Source organism: Anarrhichthys ocellatus, unplaced genomic scaffold (assembly GCF_004355925.1).
Source record: "Anarrhichthys ocellatus isolate YVR2014 unplaced genomic scaffold, GSC_Weel_1.0 scaffold21, whole genome shotgun sequence".
In the NCBI taxonomy this organism is placed as follows: domain Eukaryota; kingdom Metazoa; phylum Chordata; class Actinopteri; order Perciformes; family Anarhichadidae; genus Anarrhichthys; species Anarrhichthys ocellatus.
The window spans coordinates 2,865,898-2,885,553 of record NW_022280051.1 but is presented as its reverse complement, the minus strand read 5'-3'; the positions used below and the strand labels follow the sequence as shown (position 1 = coordinate 2,885,553).

At 44.1% G+C, this 19,656-nt stretch overlaps 1 protein-coding gene across 5 annotated transcripts in view; it reads left to right on the top strand.

The window, feature by feature from the left end:
• The first annotated feature begins 420 nt into the window (after window positions 1-420).
• anks1b (ankyrin repeat and sterile alpha motif domain containing 1B) overlaps window positions 421-19,656 on the top strand; it is a 161,377-nt gene continuing 142,141 nt past the window's right edge. For all 5 annotated transcript variants that reach the window (XM_031858784.1, XM_031858782.1, XM_031858783.1 and 2 more), the window contains exon 1: window positions 421-1,089. In XM_031858784.1, coding sequence (XP_031714644.1) covers window positions 959-1,089 — 131 coding nt within the window. In that variant the 5' untranslated portion in view covers window positions 421-958. The remainder of the gene's footprint in view (window positions 1,090-19,656) is intronic.

Sequence of the window (19,656 nt, the reverse complement as noted above, 5' to 3'; positions counted from 1 at the left end):
TGCATCTTTTTACCTGCCTTACCTGCCTCGAGATAGCTAGCTGTTGTTAGCTAGGCTTAAAATTGCAAACAGTATCTACAAATATGAAGAAATATGTTGGTCAAATTAACAGCATTGTTTTTGTAAGTTGTGTGAAGGCAAGGCAGTTTATTGGAATGGTACACATCAGCAAATAAGTAAAAAGTGAAATTAAAAAAATACGAAAAGACAAGATATAAAAGAAACAAGAAGGCAAAGCAAAAAAAGAAACACAAACCAGCTTTCTTCATATCTTTATCATCCACGTCTAAGCTCGGATGGTCAAGTTTGTAACAAATTGGCGAGTGAGAGTTTTATTTTGAAAGCAAAGAACAGGAAGTGTACAGTCGTGAACGCGGCTAACTTGACACCTGTGTTCTCATGAGATCCAGAGAGGCACCGGCCAGTGCGGTAGGTTCGAGGGTAGAGAGGAGGAGAGTACAGCGGGACTGAAGAGCTTCCTGTGGAGGCGTAAGGGTTCCACCTCCCGCCTGTTGTCAGCTGGAGCTGCGCTCCGGACAGGACGGAGAAGGAGTTTTATTTTTCATGACTCTTTACTTCACACTTAAGGGAGTCGCTTCAGAGCCCCCCCCCCCCGGCTCCTCTCCCGCTGCGCTTGTTTGCACTGAGGTTACGCTGGGGAGTCGTGCACGTCGGCGAACTCATACGAGAGGAGATTACGGAGCCGTGCGTGTGAACGGACTGAGGTTAGAAGGCACCAGGGGAGCAGTGCACGTCAAACGCGCTCTGCAGCATCAATAACACCTATTTCACCGTTCAGCAGCAGCAGCAGCAGCAGCATGCAGCGAGAGGAATCCTTTCAGACGCTTCCCCGCTCCAGACGGTGAAGGAAGAGGGTCGGAGGCGAGGAGGCAGTTTGTGGATATATGGGAGATTTGTTGGATTTTCATCACCCCGTCGTTGCAAACTTGTGTCCGGGATGGGGAAGGAGCAGGAGCTGCTGGAAGCCGCCCGGACCGGGAATGTCGCCCTGGTGGAGAAATTGCTGAGTGGGAAGAAGGGGATACTGGGGTCAGGCTCCGGCTCCATCCCTCTGCCCAACCTGCTGAGGTAAGAAGCCGCTCTCACCTCCTTCTCATGACCGCTAAAGTGTCCATGGAGCCCCGCGGGGGGTGGGGGGTGGGGTGCTGGAGGCGATTCCTGGGGAGGGTTCCCATGCTGCAAAATTTAGCTTCATCATAGGTCAGTGCATTAGAAAATGAGCCATTGAACCAGTGGAGTGTATAATATATAGTCAGTAGTATATCATTAGCACATAATTTCCTTTCTTCCATATGGTGTCCCTGAGATAAAACCTCATAAAATGAGGTGTTTGAGATCTTTGTCCAACACGCTGCATGACACAGGAGAGTAAAAGCAAGTGAAGTGATGCAAAGTCAAGAGAGTAGTGTGAAGCGAAGTGCACTCGGATAGAATTGCTGCAGGCTACAGGCTAAACACACATAAGGCACATACTGTATCTCTGTCAGAGTATATCAAAGGTTAGTCATCCCCCTGTCCTCTCTGGGTGCTCGTCTTGGTTTGAGTGTTTTTTTTTTGGGAGGGGGGGCCGAGCACAAAAAAGAACAGACAGTACCTTCAGCTTCTTGACTCTGACAGCTGTTCAAAAATGTTGATTTGTTGAACGTGAGGACGACAGAGAGCGATGCTTGCACGGCAGAGTGTCTTTCTGCTCATTGTCAGAGGAGCTTTGTGTGCAAGGGTTCACAAAATACCACCATACCTCCCTGTCTGTATGTGTTTATAGTCACCGTGTTAAGGTATTCTCGTCCGTAATAGCATTAGTAAAATGATCTTATAGGGACATGGCTGTGGTGTTTGTAGAACACCGTGTCTGTTCACATGATGCTGGGAAGGCCTGGCATGCAGGACGTCCAAGTTGGCTGCAAAACGAGCTCTGCATTCGTGTGCGTCTGTGTGCCAGAAGACAAGCAATAGACAAACAGGGATTTCCTAAAAAGGTGACGTGGTTTTGGCTCAAATTTTTAGATTCCTTCATCGCCTCCAAGAACAGGGATGTGAGCGAAGTGAGGGATTGTTGTTCTGCTTATGTAACAGCAGCTGGCAAAATGTCTGATTCCTTTAAGATATCACCTTGAACCCCTGACCTGTGAGTCCGGTTCCTATGATGACGTTAATCGTCCCATTCTTTTTTTTAGCATCCAGTGATGTGAGTGCACGGTGCTGTTCATGATCAACATAAGATATATTCCCAGGAATTCGCCTGCTTCCTTTTCTTTCCGAACTCAAAACGCGAAGGCTTCAATGTGGCCGCGAGAACAACTGCTGAGGTTATTATTGTCCTCCTCCCGCCCCTGCAGCCTCTCCCTCTCTCTGCTGAGCCAGGTGATTATGAGATCAAAGGCGGGGGGGGGGCGTCCGGGAGGAGCAGCGCCTCGGGGCCCCCGAGCAGAGCGTCTCACGACCGGGCCGTGGTGGCACACTGCCAGGGACGGGGCCGACCACTCGTGCACTTAAGCCAATGGTTCATAAACTTGAGTCTGGGGACTCCTGTGGGACCTTAAAGGACAATAAGTGAACTTGTTTAATATAGAGACAGATTAATTTAAACATGAATTCATTGGGAGTGCAGCAAAGACAAATGACAGCTGACGATCGCTTCTGGAGCCTTTGTCGTCCACGTTCCCCGCCGCCTGCAACAAGTGGTCAAGAACATGTGGCTTATTGTGTGTGTGGGTCACCACCGCTCATGGCTGCTGCCGTCTACGCTGTGTTGACTGTCTCTTACTCGTGTCTGTGTGTTTCTGTTCTTCTTTTCCTGCACATAGTTTCCTCTCTGAAATATGAAATTGTTTAGATGGGAAGGGATCATTGAAGCCACATGTTGGTTCCCACATAATCTTTTACAAAAAGAGAAGTAGGACTTGCGTGTAAAAGCTGTCCTCTGTATTTCGTGCTAATTATCAAATGTTGGCATGCTGACGCACTACATTAAGACTCTGTGTACATGGTACCTGCTAAACGTTAGCGTGTTAGCATTGTAAACGTGAGCATGTTAGCATTTACCGACACAACCGAGGGAACATGTTGGAAGGAGAGAAGCTCTCAGATCGATATGCTGTAGTTCAATTTGAACAGAGCACAACTCTAAAAGCAGAGTGACATGGAGGGTGAGGTCGAGGTCAGAGTGATGCATTGTGGGTGGATCTGCTTTTGGCGTTTGTGTTATTGTCAGTGAGTTATGTCGACTGTCGCACTTTGCTTTTATTAGGTTTGAGACACCGGTCCATGAGGAGAAGTCTGTAAAACACTGGGTGGGCCAAACACACACACACACACACACACACACACACACACACACACACACACACACACGTACATCTTTTTGTGTGAGTTCTTGTGTGTCTGTGAATGTCCGACAGAGACCAGAGAGGTCACAGCGGAGGAGTGTGTGCAGGCCAGCGTTATGAGAACGATGTCCGGGAATCAATGCATAGTTTCCCATCTTAAGGCCTCCGAGCCATTCATAGCATTCCTGAGTCATGAGGGCCGTCTGTTTTTTTTTGCTGAAAGAATTGCACTAAACCACCAAATGGGACATGAACATGCACACACACACACACACACACACACATATCGTATATACACACACGCATGCATAAACACAGGATGTAGAGAAGACGATCCCCCGGCTGTAACGCTGCAGTTTTGTGGTGTGGTGTGCAGGACAAAATCAATACTGGCTGATCTCAGGGCTGTTTAATGAGTCATATTCTCTTGTAGATGACCTGTGCTGTACATGGGGACTGTTAATGGAAAGACACAAACACTTCCCTAAAAATGCCGTGACATGGTCCCAGCAAGAGGTACCAAACAGTAGCATTAATAGACCAGAAAGCCCGGCATCTCAGACACAGACAGCAAAAACGAAATGTTGCCGGTCACATCTGGCTGATACCTGATCGGCTTGATCAGGCCTGTACTGGCTGCTTTGTGTTCACCATCTGTCTTCTTTTTTCATTGTTTATTTAGGAGAGCTTTCCGTAACCAAAGGAATTCTTAGTTGGCTAACACTCATACGATTTTGTCGTGTCTGTAAAAGTTCTCCACAAGGAATCACACAAAAGCACCGCTTAAAATCTTAAGTGTCTCCGAAATAAGTCCTTCAGCTTGAAAAAGCATTAAAAAACAGACTAAACGGCTGAAGACATCTTACACGACCAAAACCACCGATTAGTTGACTTGTCGACTGAGAGGGGGGGGGGGGGAGCCCAGCCCAGCCCAGCCCAGCCCAGCCCAGCCCAGCCCTGTAATTAAGAAACTTCATTACAGCCTTCAACAAGTGGTCAAGAGCATGTTTGTTTGTTGTTTCTGTGGATCTCTGTGATGTTACGCTGTGTTTAGTCCGTGTGTTTCTCTTCTTCTTTTCCTGAACGTAGTTTCCTCTCTGAGATAATAAATTGTTTAAGTGAGAAGAGATCTTTGAAGCCACTTGCATGCTGGTGTTTTTTGTTGTTGTTGGTTCCCTTATAATCATCTATTAAAAGGAGAAGCAGGCTCGCCATAATATTAAATGTTCGCATGCTCAAGGGAAGATCGGAAGGTATTTTTGTAGACGCACAAACTAAACAGGAGAAGCTGGGACGGATTAAGTGTAAAAGTCACAGATGATCTCCTGCTACACAGAGAATTCCTTTTTTGATCGCTTAACCTTTCTAACAAATGTGGACACAAAGTTTGAAAGGATTGAACACACTGGTGGATACGCTCCATGTTCTAAATTAAAGATCAGAATCGAATCCATCGACACATATATTACACGCTCATGCAACTTTTCACAGCACTGCTGTAGCAGTGTGGCGATGCTCCTCTGAGCTGCTGTACGGTACAGGCCGGTGTTTGACGGTGAAGATGAACTCATCATGCCGGTGTGTCATCGTGTGTTCTGTCTCATAGAGGAAACAAGGTTAAGTGCGTGTGCTGTGAGTGACGGCGCACTGACTGTGACGGAGTGATTGAAAGCTAAAGAGAATGACTCATGATACGGCAGATGGCGGCTGATCCCTCCTCCCTCCCTCCACCCTCGCTCAATAATGTTTAGGGGGAATGCCCGTCTTGTGTGTGTGTGTGTGTGTGTGTGTGTGTGTGTTTTCCCCCCTCCTCTGCTGCAAACAAACAACCTTTAAGTGGAGTGAGGACTCCCAGAGGAGACACACACAAACACACACTGTTGTGTGTGGACTTTTTTTAATTGGGATCCTCACAGGCGCTCTCCTCGACGTTTATTTCCTGATGTCTTCTCCTGCTCGTCTTGGAGTGTCCTTGTAGCTCACAGCATGAGTCTCTCTCTCTCTCTCTGTCTGTGTGTGTCTGTGTGTGTGTGCGTGTGTGTGTGTGTGTGTGTGTAGTGGAGCGACTGGTTTCAGCGTCATCCTCAAACAAGAAACCCATGAAACTCTGTTTAGTTTTGTCAAGTTGTTTCACGGCTGCAACACTCGAGCTCCAGAAATCAGACGACCAAAACCGAGTCTGGCAGGCTGCATCTTTGTGTGTGTTTTAGTGAGTCCAACTGTGTGACATCACCACTGTCCTTGCGTAACCACGGTTGTGTGTGTGTGTGTGTGTGTGTGTGTGTGTGTGTGTTAGTTTGGGGAGCAGTTAGGATGAGAGCTGATGGGGGAATCCAAGAGCTACATGTGGTGCAGGACACCTAAAGTGGGTCAAAGGTTAAATCCATGTCATGGTAAGGTTTGGATTAGGAGGACTACACACACAGCCGAAGAGCACCTGTGTGTCACAATCTATTGGGATTAACTGTGACAGATTGTTCCTTTAATTTGAGCTCTGTAGGTTTATTGTGGGCGGGATGGATAAACACAGTGATAGGGAGCTGAAAGGATTCGTTGATTAGTCATTGGGCAGAAGATGTTTTGGAATTAATTAACTAATATTAAAGGAACAACAAAATACAAATTGTATTCTTTTTTGAAACTTAATTTTTAAAGCCTGAAGAACAATCAGTTCTTTGTACAGATGCACCATGTTGTGCAGCCGGAGCCATTCAGTAAATCTCATTCTTCTTTACTTTGGGTTCAGCTGTGGCGTCAGTGCATCGAGTTTGTCTGGAGCCACAGTGATCGAAACGGGGGGAAGGTGTGAAAGTGTGTATGCATGTGCATTTATGTGTGTGTGTGTGTGTGTGTGTGTGTGTGTGTGAGAGAGATCAAACTCAGAGGCTCCTTACATCTCCATTAGGGTCTGGGCCAAGCTCTGCTGCAGCATCCTGCCAAGAAGCTGAGACCTTCATACTCGCCAAGACACACACACACTCTCTCTCTCTCTCTTTCTCTCTCTCTCTCACACTAAGCCTCTGTCTCTCTTTGTTCCTTCCTCGATCTAAATCTTTGTTTGTTTTTTTGTCTGAGTCTCAAATCCCTTTCACTCTTTCTCTCTCTCCATCTGGTGTCCTGGATTCTCTTTCAGTATATCTCTTTGGCTCTCTCTCTCTCTCCATCACTCACTTCACTCCACAATCTCTCTCCTCCCTCTCCAGAGACAGACGATCCAGCCTCCCTATCCGCTCTTTATCGTTTTCTCCTCTCCCTCTGCTCCCCACCTTCCTCCACCTTATCAAAAAGCTGCTCCTCTCTCTCTCTCTCTCTCTCTCTCTCTCTCTCTCTCACTCACATCTCACGTCGCACTACATCTGTTATCACCATGTGGGAGCATCTTTTACCCATCATGCCTCTCGGGCTCGTGTTGGTTGACGGTGGCAAATGGGGAATTCGGGGAATCCACTGCTTCCCCTGACAGCCGCAACCTGCGATTTATTAGTGCGGGCCAGGTGACCTCCTCCGTCAGAAGGGGAATAAAACATTGGTGACGTCCCAGCAAAGGGAGTGATATAGCGGTGAATTCAAATGTAACTAAGCTACCGCCTCCAGGGGGGGGGATTATCAAATGTAAACAACCACAAATATGGACAATGGAAAGCCTTTAAAATATTGTCTTTTAGGGAATTTATCTCTCTCTGTGCAGTCTGTAATGTACAGGATGTTGAGTAGTCACATTAGCGTAGCTTAGCTTCACTAGCGGCTCTGCTCAAATGCCTTCACCGACACTGACAGACTCCCTCCTTAGCTTACACGTTTTCTTTACAAATGTTCCACAAGTGCATATTACTGTGTAGCAATGTGCAGTTTAGTTCGACCTGCAAGTCAAGAGTTTTCTGATGTTGTGCAGAGATGTACGAAGATAAGCTAGAGGCTCATCTCGTTATCTCAAACTACGACCAGAGACGAGACAAATGCGTCAGTGAGTCTGTCTGACTGCGTGTTAGAAGTTAAAACACTGCAGTTGCCCCAACACAGAAAAGGTTGGAGCGAATCGGCCAACATACAGTATAACTGCCAGAGATTTATCTTTGGTTAGCACGACTTTGGGCCACAGTGAACTCTTGGTGTTTTGGTACGTTTTTAATTAGGAGTCTGGCATGAATGTGGCCTCACAATGTGCAAGATTTAAGCACTGGTCAGGCCTGGTTGACTTATTAGGCTTATTCTTCTCATAGAAGACGTTGTATAACTTATAAAAACTTAATTTGCAATTTAAAATGTGGACAAAGTGGATTTCAGTAGGTTTTTATTGTTTTGTTTTAATGCCCCACTATACTGATGTTCCATTTTCCTATTTGTAGTCATAGAGGGTACAACATACTTCACTATACACATGAATATGTACGAGCGTTGAGCTGAAAAACAGTGGACTTCATGAACAGTTAATCTAAGTGTGCTTATCAGTAAATAAACTGCTATAAAGACACTTCCATGCCAAGAAAGCACTTAGTGTGTTGTTCCAGATGGCAAAATACAGTTGTTTTTTTTTGTTCAATCAAAAAGATTTCTTGAACATTTGAATTCTGTATCACTTATTTTTTACAAATAAGACATTTGAAACACTGTGGTTTAGAAAGTTCTAATCCTAAATTGTTGTGTTGATCGCTGCTGCCGTGGCTTGTCTCATAAATATGTGATGAAACACGTAATTCATGCTGGTAATTTGCTAAATCTATTACCAGGAGACTGTTTCTGGGAATATCTTGTTCGCTTAATTCACTCACGACTTCGCCCTTTGTTTGCTTCGACGTAAGTAGATTTCGCACACTTCCTGTTCGCGTCATGTTCCCGTTTGGTCCTGAAGAGGCAAACATGTTGATACTGAGCGGAGGAGACACAGAGGCAACATGCAGAGGACGGAGGGAGAGGAGGTGTGACGTCCAGTCAGTCACACCAATCTACAAGTCTGTGACCCCACATAACACTGCTGGTGTTGTGGAGACTCTCACTCACACACACACACACACACACACACACACTCAGCTACACGCACACATTCCTGCCGGCTCCCTGCTCTCTGATAGATGGCTGTAGTTAATGAAGCGCTGCTTTTGAAGTAGATAAGATGTGGAGAGGAGAGGGCTAGAAATGCTAATGTCATTTTGTGCTGAGGGTCGGGGCTATACACTGGAAGGCATCGGAGGGAAGTTACGCATGTAAGTGTGAGGGTGTGTGTATCATGATTGGACTCGTATGAGCTTCTGAGGTCCAATGCTGAAATCTTTTTAACTGACAGGACAAGAGTGTTTTGTGCACATATTCATATATATTTTTTTCATGCCACAAATTCTTATTCCTGTCATTTAGGCCATAATACTCACAGGGTTAAAGGCTACTGCTACTACTACCAATACACCTACAACTAATAATCCACATTCACAGTCATGTTCTATCTAAATATCACATTGATATCAATCTTTTTAAGGGTTAGGGTTAGGGGTTATCCCCAGATAGCGCAAGGTCGTCGTAAAAACTCATCGGGAACAGGGAACCCAGGAACCCAAGAACCAAAACTACAACAGGTTCCAGGTTCCTGGAAAGGTCATAGGGTAAAAATGACATCGTTAATTGTTGGGTGTCCACATACTTTTGTCCTTGTTGCATCATCGTTGTCTTCTCCACAACCGGTTCCAGTATCTCCTCTGAAGCAGCCAGTGCCGTGACAAATGTGCATAGAAAACATTAAAAGAGACACGATTGTGCATCATGAATACACATGAGCAGCATGCACAGACACACACTGAGACACACGCATCAAATATGCATGTGAAAAGACATGCAGGATGAGAGAAGCGGAGTGAGACAGACACTGTAAACAGGGAGCCACTTTTCAACCCTATCGCGCCTGCAGTTTAACACATTTGTTGATGAAAAAGCTGCAGAAAGTCTTTCATATTTAGTCTGTGCAAATATGGAGTTTTCCCAATTATACAGCACTCCCTCGGTCTCTTTGTCACTCACACACACACACACACACAGTGTGTGAGAGTGAGAGTGTGAGAGTGATACTCTCACTCTCACACATGGCGATGGCCTCTTTAATTTCCCTCCGTGATTGATTCCCCACTCGTCTTCTCCTCGGCGCTGACAGCGAGGGAGCGTGTGCAGAGCAACCAGGAAGTAAATTACGGTGGGCTGACAGCGTCTGACGGGATGCACATTTCCCAGCAGGCTTTGTCTGATGCCAACAGATTGCCTCTCGTTGTCATTTTCTTCTCACGATGAAACAATGCACTCAGGCTACTGTAATAGTTATATGTGCTGCATGCTTGTAGACGCTGCAGCATGTGTAGATGTGCATTTATTATGACACCTTCATACAGTCCATGGTACATGTATGACCCAGTGGTGCTGTGAGCTGAATGCTAACTTCAGAATGCTAACATGCTCACAATGACAAAATGCGGATGTTTAGCTTTGTGCACCATCTTAATTTAGGGTGTTAGCATGCCAATGTTTGCCAACTAGCAAAAAACACAGTTTTCACCATGTGGAAAGAACTACAGATATCCATCGTAGGTAAAAGCAAGTTGGGAAAGATGTGTTTTAACTTTACTAAGTAGTAGGAAAGGTGGACTTTCTCAAATATACATGTAGGCTGTTAGAGTCTTGGGTCCAGGTGCAGATCAAAACGTATAACACGGCTTTACCTTCATCCATCACAGGTGAGCGCAGAAGTTTATTGAAGAGGCTGACCTGCAAATGCAAAAAGTTATATTAGTTTCTGGATGGGGAAAAAACTTTAAAGCTCAATATCTCTGAGTTAAACTCCGACTGCAGATGGAGCCTCTCCTCCCGTCCGCTTCTAACTCCATCACCGGCGTACTCTATCTTCTTGATAATGAGCCGCAATAACTGGACGCTTTCCACAACTCTGTCTCACCATAACCTCCTCCTTCGTTTTCCCCCCCTGGCCAACGAGCGCCACTTGATGAATGAGTCCTTTATAAAAAGATATCAAATATTCATCCGCCCCCAAACTCTTGAATGAAAAATTGAGAATATATCATTCACCGAGCGCTCGTTTTATTTTCCCCTACTCCGAAATTCAGAATTCATTTATCCCAGACAAGCAGCGAGGCCGTATGAATAATCCTGCAGATTGTTTTATGGATGACGGTTAAGTGTGAGATTCTTCTGACTGATGGAAGGCAAATCACGATCAAAAAAAAGCTTTCGTACTCATGATTAGACCTGCCTGTGCTTTATTATTTGGGACTTTTGTTATGACTGGAGCGATGGAAAATATCTTATTTTGCACTCGATATTTTTCTCTTTGTTTCCCCCTTTGGACTCTTTGTTCCAGCTATAATTGAAATAAAGTGTCGTCCAAAGAGGGAGTGGTGTTCTCCCTAATTAGAAAACAAAACAGAAAAGAAAGACGAGGCAGGAAGCGTGTTTGGAAAACTACTTTTTGTGGAATAAAGCATGTGTTTGTGTGTTGGGTGAGGAGGAGGAGTGATAGAGAGGTCTGAAGGCGGGTATGAAAGTGTTGTGTGTCAGTGGCTTCGGGCTGTATATGATGCACATTCACACACCTGGCAACCCAGAGGGACAGATCTGCAAATTAGAAACCTTCTCTCTCTTTTTGTCCTTTTCCCACCCTCTGCCCTTCATCCTTCACATTTGTGAAAAGTTCCTCATCCATTATGCCGACCTAAAAATGAATAAAAGCTTTAGTGCAACGACATGATTAAGTCATTTATCATTCATTCGATTTTTTGAACATAATCCCTTTAGACTTTTTTAATACATATTTTAGGTGTTATTTCACCTTGTCTGCTAAAAATATGTCCATAATAACAATTTGCATTAAAAATTTGGTTTTCTAGGAAATGCAATTATGTTTTATTCAAAATAAAGTACAAACACAAAATCTTCACACTGAACACTCTCTTAAAATTGGTTTTCCCTTCAATAACCTCTCCTGGGAATTTAGGCATGATATAGGTTTTAATGGTTATGTTAAAATAAATGCAAAGCACTTCTTTAAAGGGAAACTCACATGTAATTAATGAGCTTTGTACACTCACATAGTCCCTACTTCTGCTAAGTATAGTTTAGCAGAAGACCTGATATAATGTTTGTTCTTATTATATTCTCAGCTAGGGATGTACGACATATATCGGGCGTGGTAAATTATCAGCTGATAACAGGACATTTATTTATGTATTATTCTGATAATTATATTGGCAATAAATAATCGACTGCTCATACAAAGCCAAATTGCTTTAATGGAATTAACAAGCGGAGCATCTAAACACTCTGATACGGTAGGTGTCAAGGTGCACCTTTTTAAAGATGGTTTGCAATCCGCCAATAAACAAAGAGAAGAAGAAGAACCAGCGCACCACGCTGACTAGAGAACCAAACATCTGGATGTTTTTCACAGTTACAGAAGAAGACGAGTACAGTTGCTGAAGTTTCTTGATGTACTTTACTAGAAATAAAACATCAGAACTGTTGTTTTAACAATAGTGATGTCATTAAATCATCCATCTTCTAAACCTAAACCTTTGTTAACCTCAGTGCATAATAACAATGAGAAGTTATCGGTTATCAGTATCGGCCATGAGCAGCAGGTATAGTTCTCGGTATTGGCTGAAAAGAATCCATGAGGTGTATCCCTATCCTCAGCAGATATTCGCCTCTTTTATCGACTCTTAGCAAGTACATAATAAGCATTAATCCCTCATAAGGACTTCCTTTCCCTTCACCCCTCGTCCCTCCCTCTGACTCACCCTCAGCATAACAGGGAGACACTGAAGCTCTGCTGAGTAAGCACTCCCGAAGCCTGAACCAGTGAATACAGCAGAGGCCCCCTGCAGACTTCGACCTCCGCACGAACCCTTTGTGTGTGTGTGTGATTATGTGTGTGTGTGTGGCGTTCCGTCTACGCCCGCCTGTCTTTCCTCATGTCCTCCGGTGTCTTTCTTTCTTCCTGTCTCTTCTTCTTGCCTCTCTATCGGCCCATGCATTCCTCTGCCTCGCCTCTTTGTCTGTGTTTGGCAGCATTTTGTTCTGTGTCTGTCTGCTCCCCGTCTGTCTTTCTGGCATCTCCGCACAGCCAAAATGATTTTTATAGCCCTTCCCCTGTGTCTCTTTCACCCCCACACCCCCCCTCAGTATTCTGTCTTTTTTTTCCTTCTTTTTTTTAAGCGGATGAGTAAATGAATCTCTTTGTCCTTCGCCGTAGTGTAACCCGCTAATCAGGCCATTCACTGATTACACGCTTCACGCTAATCATGCATGCGTGTGTGTGTCTGACTGTGTGCGTGTGCAATGTCTTTGTGACGGTGCACATGTTTGTGTGTCTGGTATAACAGCGAGGGGCATTTGTTGACACTAAGCCTTCTCCGCCGTGCAGTCGGCTCATTGTTCGGCGAGACGTTTCGGGTGCAAAAATGCAAAATGCGACACACCGAATCTGGAAAAAAATGATGTATTTACAGCGAGTTCCAGCTTTGCTTTTTGTCACCTGTGTCTGGGAATGTGTGTGTGTGTGTGTGTGTGTGTGTGTGTGGGGGGGGGCTGAGAGAAAGAGGGGTAGAGGAGAGAGATAGGAGGGATGAGAAGGAGGAGGAGGAGGAGGAAGGATGCTAGGGGGGAAAACCAATTATGGTCCTGATAACAGGCAGGCTATGGATTTTCTAGCAGGCCTCTTCTGCAGCTCTTACATTCTGCTTCTGTCTCCCTCGGTCTATTTCTGTCTCTTCTTCATTTCAATTCCAATTCAAAGGAGCTTTATTGACAGGAACAGCATAGATTCTACAATATGTTTTTGGCTCAGAGTGTGTGAGTGTGTGTGTGTGTGGTCTGATTAACTACAGAGGATAGCCTGTTGAAATGTGTCAGACAACAGAGAGTGACATTTTGTCAATATGCCCCCTGTCTCTTTGTGTGTGTGTGTGTGTGTGTGTGTGTGTGTGTGTGTGTGTGTGTCACTGTAAGCAGCAGGCAGTCACATTGTCCAATCTGCATTGTGACGCTGCCCTTCTGCATTAAAAGTAGATTTTTAAAGTGCCAATTTGTTGTTTAGTCATTTGCTTTCAGATTAAGCTAGTGACACACGCTACGCTAACTCCATCAAAGCATCTCTGCATAACGCAACATCTGGAGCAAGTCATTGTTTGTCTTTTACACATGCAGAGAGAAACAGGATAAGCCATCAGTAAAGAGGAAACAATATATATTGTACAAACTGAATACGTTCGTCTCTCCTCATTCCTCCATCATCTCATCTCTACAGCTGAGTCACTGTCTCCTCTCTCTCTCGCTCTCTCTCATGCTGCATGTCCCTCGCTCCGTCTGTCCCCGGGGCCGACGGCGTTTAGATTTTCATAAACTCTTTAAAAGGCTTCTTCTCAAACGCACTTGACCTCGGTGCTCTCTCTGTGTGTGTCCTCCCTGCTTTGGACACACATTTATCTCTACGCACACGCACATCTCACTCTGTAGCGTTTACACACTTAACGTGAAGCGGCCGTCAATGCGTCCGCATTGGTTAGAAGGTATCAATGTGTCATGTCTGTTGAACAGCTAAAGAACCTGAGAGACAGAGAAAATGAACAGTTAAACAAAATTAGTGTTTTTAAGTTGCAGATATTATAATTTAGGATTGAGCAGTGCGTCAACAGTACGGAGGAATATTAGGGCCAGGCATAAGGAAAACAAAATGAGAGGACGACGATTTTTTAAAACTGAAATTTCGACTTTATTCTCAAAATTCAAAGTAAAATAAAAACTTTCTCCTCTATTTTTTTGTTTCTCATGCCTTGCCCTAGTACTGTTGCATACAACAGACATGAAATATACGTTGTTTTTGTGTTTGCGTGTACAGAAGGATGACACACTGTGAAGCCTTGGTAATGTCGGTCACCATGAATTCAGCTTCAGTGCTCCCTGGCATTGATTGCATAATTAAAACATGTAATAAAACATACATATTCCTGTGCTGAAACTACACGTAACAACGCCAGGTTACAGACTCAGTACTCTAGAGAGCACAGCACATAAATCAGCCAGTAGATTAGTCTTTATGACTCACATCATTTTCACACCTGTTCACACATTTATGTTTCTGCACTCATTTATTGTAATTTCTTACTTTGATTTGTCACCTGCCTGTATGGGTATTTAATACGAAACGTTTTAGTTTCTTTTTTGTCCTCGGTGCTAAAGCTTATGTACACACATGTAGAAATGCACTATATAGTAGATATATAGTGCACTGTTGCTGTGTACTTACAGTAACAGGAAATGACAGAAGCTGCTGCTGACAGATGCCAATCAAAGTGCCAGGTCACAAGGTCACTATTTGTGATTTGAGATCACAAATAGTTATTTTTACCATGAATATATGACTTTATTTTATGCTTGTGGAGATCATTTTGTATTTTTTCTTGCGAGTTTGAACAAAACCCAGTTAGAATTTCATAATAATATGCATTTGGGACACAGTTTTTTTTTTTTTGCCAGCTGTGCCTGAAACCTGAGCTGCCAATTAAAACACTTTCCAGAGAATCACAATAGTGCAGTCGAGTAGAATCATTCGCTCGACTGACTTTGACTGCATTTCTGTCAGTATTCCACTGAAACAAACAGGGTGAGCTCCTGTTGATACACTGGTGTGTGTTTTAACCAGAGAGAGACTACATATGAATGAGACCGTGTGTGTGTGTGTTTGTATCTTCGTTTTGGATGCCGGAAGACGTGATGTTTCTTTCCGAGAGATTTTGTCGCTTACGGTCATGTTTGTGTGCGTTTTCTTTTCTCCAGTTCTCTGTGTGTAAACTCCAGACAGTCCCCAGTGTCTGACTGGGCTGTAAATAGCCATGGGAAAGCCAGAAAACACACACACACACACACACACACACACACACACTCACACTCATTCACACTCATTTTGGATGTTTGCTTTTCAGCATCCAGAGATTTGGCTTAAGAGTAAAGCTCTCTTTCTCCCCATCCTTTTCTTCTCTCTCATACCAGCTTCACACATAAATAAAAAAACCCAGTTTCATGATTTCTTATGAGGTGTTCTTCTATGATGTGTGTTTGTTTGTGTGTGTGGATCATTTTCACATCGGCTGCTCTCTTTGTGTGTTTTTCCCAGAATTGCTTTTCTTGACTTACATGTGCTTGTGTGTGTTTGTGTTGACTTTGGGTAGATACGGATGAATTTCATTGGTTTAAAATGTTTTTATTGATTATCAGAGTGTGTGCATTTTTTAAAATTAGGTGACATTTGAATTCACTTGTGTTCAAACAGCTTGTCTAGTTCATCTCTAAATGCACTTCCTCCATATACTTTAATACTTTCGGGATTAGACAAGAGAAAGTGGGAGACAATGAGAATCATTTGCAAGAACAAAACAAATCCATTTTAAAGAAATAGTCATTCTAGAAGATGCATGTATTTCCTTTCTTTCCCAGAATTAAATGAGAGCATTGATACTGTTGATAAGATCTGTGCATTCAATTACAGCTAGCCTGGCTTTGAAATGTCAAACTATTCCTTCATTAGTCTCGTACTCATTGTTTTCTTCTTCATCAAAACAAACAAGTACGAACTTCTATGTTCAGCCTGACTCGCTTGTTTCAAATAAGTTCAAATGAAATGGAAACAATTTTGAGTCTCAGGCCCCACTGGGATTAGAGAGAGAGAGAGAGAGAGAGAGAGAGAGAGAGAGAGAGAGAGAGAGCTGATGGAGAGATGACAGAATCATTATAGGGATGCTCCCTCAGATGCTCTCTCTCTCTCTCTCTGTCTCTCTGTCTCTCTCATGTCTAAACTCAAATCTCAACCTCTCATTGCTGTTCCTCAGGCTGCTCAGACAGCCGCCTCAGACGAGCTGATGGCGACTGGCATCCAGGCCGTTTTCACAAATGAATGGAGCTTTCACGAATGATCTGTCACTGCTTCTCTCTATCTCATCTCCCCACGTGCGCTCTCTCCCCGGTATAATGGCGTGTTTCGGCACCAGGCTCGGACACACACACACACACATTTAGAAACACACACCCGCAACTACGCTCATCCCAACTGTCATCTGCCACCTCGTCTCAGCGGGAGCAGTCAGCCTAGATCTCTTCGCTCCGCTTCCTGAGGTGTGTTAGCTGGATGAGCTGGGGGGGGGGGGGCGGCATCTGACCATCTGTTACTGTCATGGAGGACACTGACGGGGGCGCGACCGGGCACCAGCGGGCGTCGCCCCGCCTTCACCTGAACAGAGACTCACTGCGGGGCTGCTCACGTGTCACAGATGGGTTTAACGTAGTGTACAGTGATGAAATGATGGAACCTGTGCCTCAGTGACATGATTAACAATATGAAATATATAATTCAGGAGACATGTTGTCTGTAATGATATCTTAAGATAAATGATTGTAAAGTTGTATCGCTAACATTAAACTGACCCAAAAGTTTAACTTTACCCAAAGACGAGTAAGAGAATCAGTAATTCCTCTACGAGTCGTTCTGATTTAACACGCTCTGCTGACTGCTGTGTGGTCTGGTTACACAATCCTCCTCTCTTAATTGGGAAAGTTGCTGCTTATGATGCCGCATGTGACTTGCAGCCTTTTCTTTGAAAGGTATGAGTTATATCCGTTATGTTGCCCATGAGATGAGAAATATGGGGATAAATATCCTGTGAGACAATATAAATGTTATCCGTATTTCTCAGTCCTTTGAGTACTGATGAACTGCTTCAGTTTTTCTCATATATTTTCAATTTAGTTTTCAATGCGTTACATACATACCGCCTTTATGACCTCAGACTGCACCGTAGTCTGGATGTGATGATATTGAGACATATTACCTATTCTAAAAACTTTCTGAGGATATTTTCAGAGCTAATTTGGGATTATTCATCATTTTTATAAACTTTTGGAAGTGCTTACCTGCGGCCACGTCTCCCTGTAAAGCACGATTTTAAATGTCCTACAGTTCAGTTTTAAAGACTCGTCTGTAACGATCTGCAGTGATTGGCTTTGACCTCCCTTTTTTGGGGGGGTTGTGCTTTACCTTGTTGCTTTTTGTTATAACTAATGCACCGTGTAGATAATGATGTCAACATACAGGCCTTTATTGCATGCGGTCTGTTTGTAGGTCTGTGTGGTTTGGTCTGATCGATGCCCCACCTCTAGCCTAGTTTAACGGCTGCTCTAATGAGCAGCTAATGTGTTGATGCTGTTCTTTAGATTGTGATGTCGCGACAGCAGTTGTTTGACTCGGCTCTGCTCTCCCACCCCGAGGCTACGAGTTAGCATCTTTTACTCAGTGTGTGTGTGTGTGTGTGTGTGTGTGTGCCCAGGAGGTGTTTCTGTCAGCAGTATTGTGTTAGCGTGGGAGCTTAGTTAGGACATGCAGTGTGGTAGTCAGCGCTGATCCTCATCTACAGATTTGACTGTAATATGTGCGTGTAGTGTGTCATTCTCTGTCTTTCTAACTGCTTAAAGCCTGGAGCAAAGATTCCAAATGATTTTAAATCAGCACACTCAGCTGATTGAGTTTTCATATACTTATAGTTGTTTTGTCTATAAAATGTGACGCATCCAAACTGCTTGTTTAAAAAAATATATATATATCTTTTTGCTATCGTGTAAAACAAATTCTCACATTTGAGAATTTGCTGTTGCTTCACGACTAGTCCTCAAAGCGCATCGCATTACGTTAGTCAGACCCTTTCTCGTGTGTTTGTTTTAGCACTCCGGGAGAGCAGGAGAAAGAAATCTGGCTGAGGCTTTTGTCAGATTTAAATTAAGCTCCGGAGAGAGTTTGTGTTCAAGCCTCCAGTCATAGTTCAAAACAAACAGCCAGTAATTGACTTGGGACACACAGGGTGACTTTTGAGGTCAGAATTGAAGGATGAAGCGGAAGATTTGCAGTGAAACACATCAGAAAAAGGCTGTTTGCTCAACCTGGTTGTTCTCTTTGAAGCCAACATTTAGGTGTAGCTGTAGTTAAAAGCTACTAAGCTGAAACACTGATACAGCAAAACCAGATGCCTGCAAACCGTCAGAGTTTACCCACAATCCAAAGGGCTCTCCCTCTCTCCTCCTACTGTGGCCATGTGGGAGTCAAGTCACTGCTCAGCCCAGGCTTTTATCGATCGGTTATGGAGGAGTCTTCTGCGCCTTATGAATCATCTGGATAACTGTGTGGTGCTTCGGCCTGCCATGTCGCTGTAATGCATAAAGAAAAAGGGACGTTCGGGAAGGCGTGTTCCTTCACATAACCTCCCACCCTCTCGAGTTCTCTCCCTTTTTTCAGCCGTTACTGTAGTGCCGAGCATGAATAATCGCTCCGCTGGTGATAAAAGAATTGATCACAACTGTAGTTTCACTTTTCACACCGGCAATATATTTTACTTTGCGGGGAAGACTTGAACGGGCAATTTAGGTGCTGGAGATAAAAGGAAATAGGGCCCCTTGAATGATTTTGGGTTTGACTAATGGCACAAAAGAGCCGGCTAGCATGGAAGAGCAGCGACTATGAAACAAAGAGAGATTTTTCTTTTTAAAGGACACTGAAGTCAGGAAGGAAGGCAGTAATGTGACAGATTGTTTTTTTGTTTTACGTTGGAAGCAGAGCGAACCTCCTGCTTTGTTCTGGGGGCTTTCTCTCCTCCTCTCTACTAGTGGTTGCTGTTAACGGATATTCACTCCCAACATGAGATCATCTGCAGCAGCGCTCATCAAAGTCCAATTTTACGCCGTGAAGCAGAAAATGTGAACCGCTGGTGTCATCTGGAAACCAGCGTGCAGCTCGGTGTGTTGCATGCTGTGTCTACTAATGAAAAATATAGTTTGACTAACATTTGGGACTAAGAATATATATCAGCTTTTAGAAAGGATGCTTCTATTTTGGTCAGTAAAGAAATGACAAACGGGGGGAAGATATGTTACTATTAAAATGAATGTAATATCAATCTATCTATAAGATAATTAGGGTGGTGGTTTCGTGTGTTTAGCAACACCATAGTTTTGACTAAATGTGATCCTCGCTGCCTCACAAAGATCTTAAGGAATACACCGTCTTGGTGTGTTGCTCTGTGCTGCATTACACCCCGGTCTCTCCCTCCTCTTCCTCCTCCCTCCCTGTCACTTTGTCATCCGTGGCCCTCACACATCTGCCTGGTTGTGATAATGGCTACCCCTGTCAACAAGAAGCAGGGGGAGGGCAGCAGAACGCCGATGGGCCTCCACAGCACACACACACACACACACACACACACACACACACACACACACACAC